Source organism: Brassica oleracea, chromosome C8, assembly GCF_000695525.1.
Source record: "Brassica oleracea var. oleracea cultivar TO1000 chromosome C8, BOL, whole genome shotgun sequence".
NCBI classification, from domain to species: Eukaryota; Viridiplantae; Streptophyta; class Magnoliopsida; order Brassicales; family Brassicaceae; genus Brassica; species Brassica oleracea.
The window spans coordinates 15,867,911-15,874,118 of NC_027755.1; the positions used below are offsets into that span (position 1 = coordinate 15,867,911).

Here is a 6,208-nt window from a genome sequence, read left to right on the forward strand (position 1 = left end):
GACCAATTAGCAATAAACAAAATATAAGGCGGCTCAGCCCACCAGTTAACAACAAACAGAAAATAAAGGCGGCTCGGCCGTCCAGTTAACAATAAATAGAATATAAGGCGGCTCGGCCGACCAATAAATTAATTAAAATATTAATAAATAATATAGGCGGTATTCCGGCCATTATAACATAATATAAATAATAGTACAGGCGGTATACCGACCATTATAACAGGGTATATATGATACAATAAATTTTACCGAATTGCAGAACGATCGTGCTGATAACGTGTTATGAAAAGAACTATGATTTTATAGTATCGCAGTAATTTAAATAAGGGCAAAATTTATACCCGTAGGAGAAGATAAAACAGATATAGAGAGAGAGTGTTTCTTATTAAAGGGAAGAGAAGAGTTTTTTTAGTGTGTTTACAAACGAACGCAAACGTTCGTATATATAGAAGGAAATTTACTGTGCAAATAGTGCAGCGGGCCCCACATCTTTTATAATTTCAAACATTACGGCTCCTTCTGTTTTTGTTGACTTTCGTAACAGAATTGACTTTCTAAATTAAATTAGTATCGAGAAAATCGCATTTTAAACCCGAAGGTTACACATTCCAGCAGTTTAAACACTCAACCTTTTTCACTAGCATTTTAATACCTCAAACTAGAAAAAATGTTGAAACAAACCCCGAAGTCGTATCCCGCATTTTTCTCGTAACCCTACTTAACGGCTTAATTAACAACGTTGACCTGGGCGAATTGCATGATATTTTGTTGATTAAAAACGACACCTTTAAAAAATACAACATTAATTTTATTTCTAAATCGATTAGGGTTCTAACTAAAACGAGAAAGACGGTTCTCGTCGAGAAGAACCCAAAAATGGCGTAAGTTTGTATCGATTCTTCACTTCTTCTACCTCGTTCTTGTCTCTTAGAAACTTCTAAAGACTCAATTTTTATAACAGTGAATCGCAGGAAATCGAATTGAAGATTCATTTTGGTGGTTCAGTGAAGAAGATTGGAAAGGAAGATTATGATTACTTAGGTGAATTAGGGAGCAAAAATGTGGAATGGAAGATCGATGAGATAGTGTGAGATAGGTTTGTCGATTTTTGCAAAGAAGAAGCGATAATTAGAGCACCAGTTGGCTTGATTTGGTTTAAATCAGAAAAAGAGGAAATGAAGCAACTGCAGTATGTATATGATAGGTGCGATGAGGAGATGTTGATGCTACGATCTGTGAGCAAGCTAGGGATAGATGTTGTAGAAGTGTTTGTTGAACACGAGTGCTCAGAACACATACCCGGTGTGATTCAGCTTCCAGATAGAGAACACATTGAAGACGAAGAACACAGTGAGAATGATGAGGTCGATAGACCTAAAGAAGATGATGAGCCAGAAGGATCAGAAGATGAGAATCCGGCTGAAAAGGAAGATAACCCGACTGTGAATCCGGCTGAAAAGGAAGACAATGAAGATGGTGGTGATGAAGTTGTCGCTGATGTAACAGATGGTATTAGTGATGTAAGGTTTCAGTCTGTCTTTGAGGAAGGAGAAAAAGTTGTACCAGATAAAGAAGCATATGGAAATGGTATAGAGGAAGAAGACAAAGACGATGACAGTGAAGATGAGAGGGCGCCAGTAGATGTTGAATATCCAGACACACCAGTAGAGTCAGAAGATGAATGGGAAGAATGGAATCGAGAGCATAAAGGAAAAGGGAAGGTCAATGGGAGTGATAAATACCATGGTGACTACGAAAAACCACCTTACATTTGGTTATTTCAAAAGTTTAACAGTGGGATTGAGTTTAAAGACCAGCTCTTGAAGTATTCTATGAATACTCAATATGATGTGAAGATGGTAAGGTCGGAGTCATTCATGATTGGTGTGATTTGTTGCAAAGCAAAATGTCTTTTCTGAGTTTATTGTTCAGTGGAGAAGCCGATTAACAAGTGGATGGTGAAAGTGTGTCACATGAAGCACAACCATGGTAAATCAAGCAGGATCTCAGTGTTGAAGCAAGGTGTGATTGCTGACCTTTTTAGAGAAGAATTACGCAGAAATGTCAATCTACAAGCTTCAGCGATCAAAGATGCGATAAAGGTAAGATGTGACATTGTTGTACCTATATCTAAGTGCTACAGAGGAAGACACATTGCATTGGGGAAAATTCTTGAAGCTCAAACAACACAGTTTGGGAAGCTATGGGATTATGAAGAAGAGTTGCGTAGATCAAACCAGGGTATAAGCATTAATTTATGCACAAGAGAGATTAATGGTGTTCAGATGTTTGACTGCTTCTACATTTGCTTTAAAGAATTGCGGACTGTTTGGAAGAGTTGTTGTAGACCTGTTATCGGACTTGATAGATGCTTTTTGAAGTGGGATTTCAACGGAGATTTTCTTGCAGCAGTTGGGAGAGATGCCGATAACAGGATGTACCCTATTGCTTGGGCAGTTGTGAGAGGAGAAAACAAAGATACTTGGGGATGGTTTGTGAGAAAGCTGAAGCATGATCTCGGCTTGGAATTTGGGAAGGATCTTACTGTAATCTCGGATAAACAAAAAGGACTTGTCCACGCTATCGAGTTAGAACTTCCTGAGGCAGAACATCGCATGTGTGCTAGGCACATTTATGCTAATTGGAAGAAGCTTGGTTTCTCAAGGTCAGAGTTTAAGTCATTGTTTTGGGGAGTCGCATACAGCTACACCGAGGGAGAGTACAAAGAGAAGATGCATTTGGTAGAGGCTTATGATGTCGTGGCACACAATGAATTACTCAAAACAGACCCAGAGCGCTGGTGTAGAGCATTCTTCAATGTGGAGTCTCATTGTCCTGATGTGCACAACAATTTATCAGAAAGTTTCAACAGAACCATAAAGATGGCAAGGGCAAAACCAATGATCAACATGTTGGAGGACATACGCAGACAAGCAATGAAAAAGATATCAAGGCGGTTCTTTATGGTAGATAAGTGGGACACCATTGTAACACCTATTACAATGGCTTTGTTGGAGAAAGCGAGATGTGCAAAAAAACATTGTTCAACAATACTCAGCAGTTTCAGCTTGTACGAGGTGAATGAGTTCGACTGTGGTTACAGGGTGGACTTGGCTGCACATCAGTGGGCTTGCAGGCGATGGGATCTCACAGGTATTCCCTGTAAACATGTTGTGTGTGTGCTTGATGACAACCAGGAGGATCCTGTGAAGTATACTGCAGAATATTACTACAAACATGTGATGAAAAGAACTTACTCCGACAACATCAAACCTGTCAATGGCGAAAACTTGTGGAAGATGACAAGAAGCCACCTATTGGGATACCAGAGATAAGGAAACCAAGAGGGAGACCAAGAACACGAGAGAGGAAGAAAGAGCCATTTGAAGTGCTTGAAACTGCTGGAAAATCGTCAAGACATGGACGCATACCCACATGTAGCAATTGTCATCAGTCTGGACATATTAAAACTGGATGCAAAAACAAAACTGTGGTTTATGAGGGACCAAAAAATAAGCGTGGTCGACCTCGTAAAAATCTAGAAGAGGTAATTTTTGAATTATAACTATACAATGTTTCTTTCTTAATTGTATCTAACACATTTCTTTACACATGGCACTCCTAAGCCTCCATCTACAAGAAGAAGAAAAACTCAAAATACTGGGTCTTCTTCTCAGCCTGTTCACGCCACTGAATCATCATCTCAGTCTGTTCACGCCACTGGATCATCATCTCAACCTGTAGAAGCCACTGGATCCTCTAACCCCAAGCCTCATGCTAAGAAACCTTCACGAGGACCTTTGAAGGTAAGGAAGACAGCCAACATTCCTCATGGTGTTGGGACTTTATGGAGTCCATTCACAAATCCTCCTTTTGAAGTGTTTGGAGATCGAGTGTATGATAGGTCTGATCTTAATCCACAGCCTCCACAAGAGTGATCTCATGTCTTTGTTTTGCTTTTGTTGGTTCAATGACTTGATGTAGTTTGTCTTTATTTCTTCAAAATGTTATGGAGCTTGTCTTTTGTTGTTTAAAAACTTGATTTGGAGTTTCTTCAGCACCTTTGAACTTTGTCTTTTGTTTTTCTATTATTTTGAGTGTCATATATGGGTATTTGATCATGAGACAAAGCTAAATAGTCTTAAATCTTAATAAGAAAACATGAAAGAAGCTTACATAGACAATACATAAACTGAAAAAGTCTTAACTACATCAAATACTTAACCTAAACTGTCTTAGCAGCATGAAAGAAGCTTACATAAAGTCTTAACAACATGAAAGAAGCTTAACCAGTCTTAACAATAACAACAATAGTCTTCTACCACTTCAAGATACCCATGAACACACAAATAACCACAGTAAATCCAACTGCCAACGTGATAAGAACATTACGATACACCATGCTCCTCTCGTTTAGAACCAATATTTCTCCTCTAAGCGCTTCACATGCTTCACAGTTGAGGTCTGAATCCGGTGGAGTTTGGCCACTGCTTTCATTCTCAAGCCTAACTGCTCCGCCAATTCTTACATTCTCAAGACTAAGTTCTCTTACTTGGTTTTGCAGGTTACTAATCTCTTCTCTCTGTTGGCGCATAACATTTTTAGCACCCAACAATGCAGTATATTGCCACCCGTGTGGCTTCTCAACATCATACCATCGAAAGAAGTTGCAGGTTTGGTATCCATTAGAAACTCTACGCCCTTCGCAGGTATAAAACCTCCTTCCAGGGTTGTCAACAGTCCAAGCTTGAAGCACCTTTGCTTCAAAGTTACAGTTGCAAACCATAACTTTTTCTTTTTTGTTGTCAATGGTAAAGGAACTTGAACTTTGAGCCATCTACAAGATATATAACACCAAGTACAAACATGAATCTCTAACTAATACCGCTAACATTAGCTTCACAAACACACTTTGAGCCATCTTAAGAATTTATGAAATCAAAAGTTCTAGAATTTAGATACTTTACAAGATTACAGAAACGACTTACTGTTTTGGAGTTGAGACTGAATCGAGGCAGAGAATCGTCTTTCACTTCTTATGGTTTCGTAAATTTATGAAACCTTAGATCCCCAATTTGATTTGGAAATGAAGAAGAAGACTTATTAAAAAAATTTATGGTTTTCGTTTTTTAATCAACAAAACGGCACAGCGTTTTAAACAGTTAACGTCCTGAACAGTGCCGCCAAGTAAGGTCATGAGGAAAACGCGGAGATACGACTTCAGGGTTTGTTTCGACAACTTTTCTAGTTTGAAGTATTAAAATGCTAGTGAAAAAGGTTGACTGTTTAAACTGGTAGAATGTGTCACCTTCAGAGTTTAAAATGCGATTTCCTAATTAGTATCATGCTATTTAAGCAAAAAAAAACGTCACCACAGTTTTAATAAGTTCGTTCGCTAAAAAATATTAGTGTGGGTTTTATCTTATTTTTAAATTCATCTTTGGCGTGTTGTTAAATGTAATCACTTTTAGATTTGTCATAGATTTATATGTATAAAACCCAATTATTGGAGAAGAAGAAACAGTCTCGGACTAGTTACGTACTACATCAAACACAAACTGATATGAACATACGACTAAACACGAGAATCTGATAGAAAGCTACCATCCACTACAATTATATATCTTATTAAAATGAGCATAAAATTTAGAGCAGGGGTCTTTATCTCGGTACATATTAGTTAATTTAAACAATAATTGGTTTGTACAAGAGCAGTCTCAACTTAACATTTTTTTTAAGTAATAAGTGGTTTTTGCTATGAGCTGGTTTCGTTTTTTTTTTTTTCTAATTAGGGATTGTAACAAAGAATCTCAATACAAATTGGGTCCAACTTTTAATAAAAATTTGTAATGTCCTACACTCAAATACAAATTTATGTCCATATTCCTCATAGATTTTTTTATTTAATAATGTTTTACATACAATTAAAATTGTTGTATAAAATTGGGATGGTCCTAAATGGTCGGTTTCTTTGCCTATGTCTAATACCAACCCTGAAAACAATCATAGATAGGATTTTCGACTCTGCATAATGTCTCAAATTAGAGAGAATCGGCAGTTTCTTATCTTTCGTGCTGTGGGAGTTGCTGCTCGGTAGTATTTACAAAATTAACAAACCTATAATTATTCACATCTGAGAGATAAAAATAGACAATACAAAATGTTTTATACAATATCAATATGAAAAAAATAAAGAGTTTTAGGAATT

At 37.3% G+C, this 6,208-nt stretch overlaps 1 protein-coding gene across 1 annotated transcript; it reads left to right on the top strand.

Annotated features, from left to right (window-relative positions):
* Positions 1-1,175: 1,175 nt before the first annotated feature.
* On the top strand, positions 1,176-3,938 carry LOC106308756. The gene is made up of 4 exons (XM_013745878.1): positions 1,176-1,884; positions 1,933-3,153; positions 3,198-3,547; positions 3,627-3,938. The coding sequence occupies exons 1-4, from the start codon at positions 1,176-1,178 to the stop codon at positions 3,936-3,938; spliced, it is 2,592 nt and encodes an 863-aa protein (XP_013601332.1).
* The last annotated feature ends 2,270 nt before the right edge of the window (positions 3,939-6,208 follow it).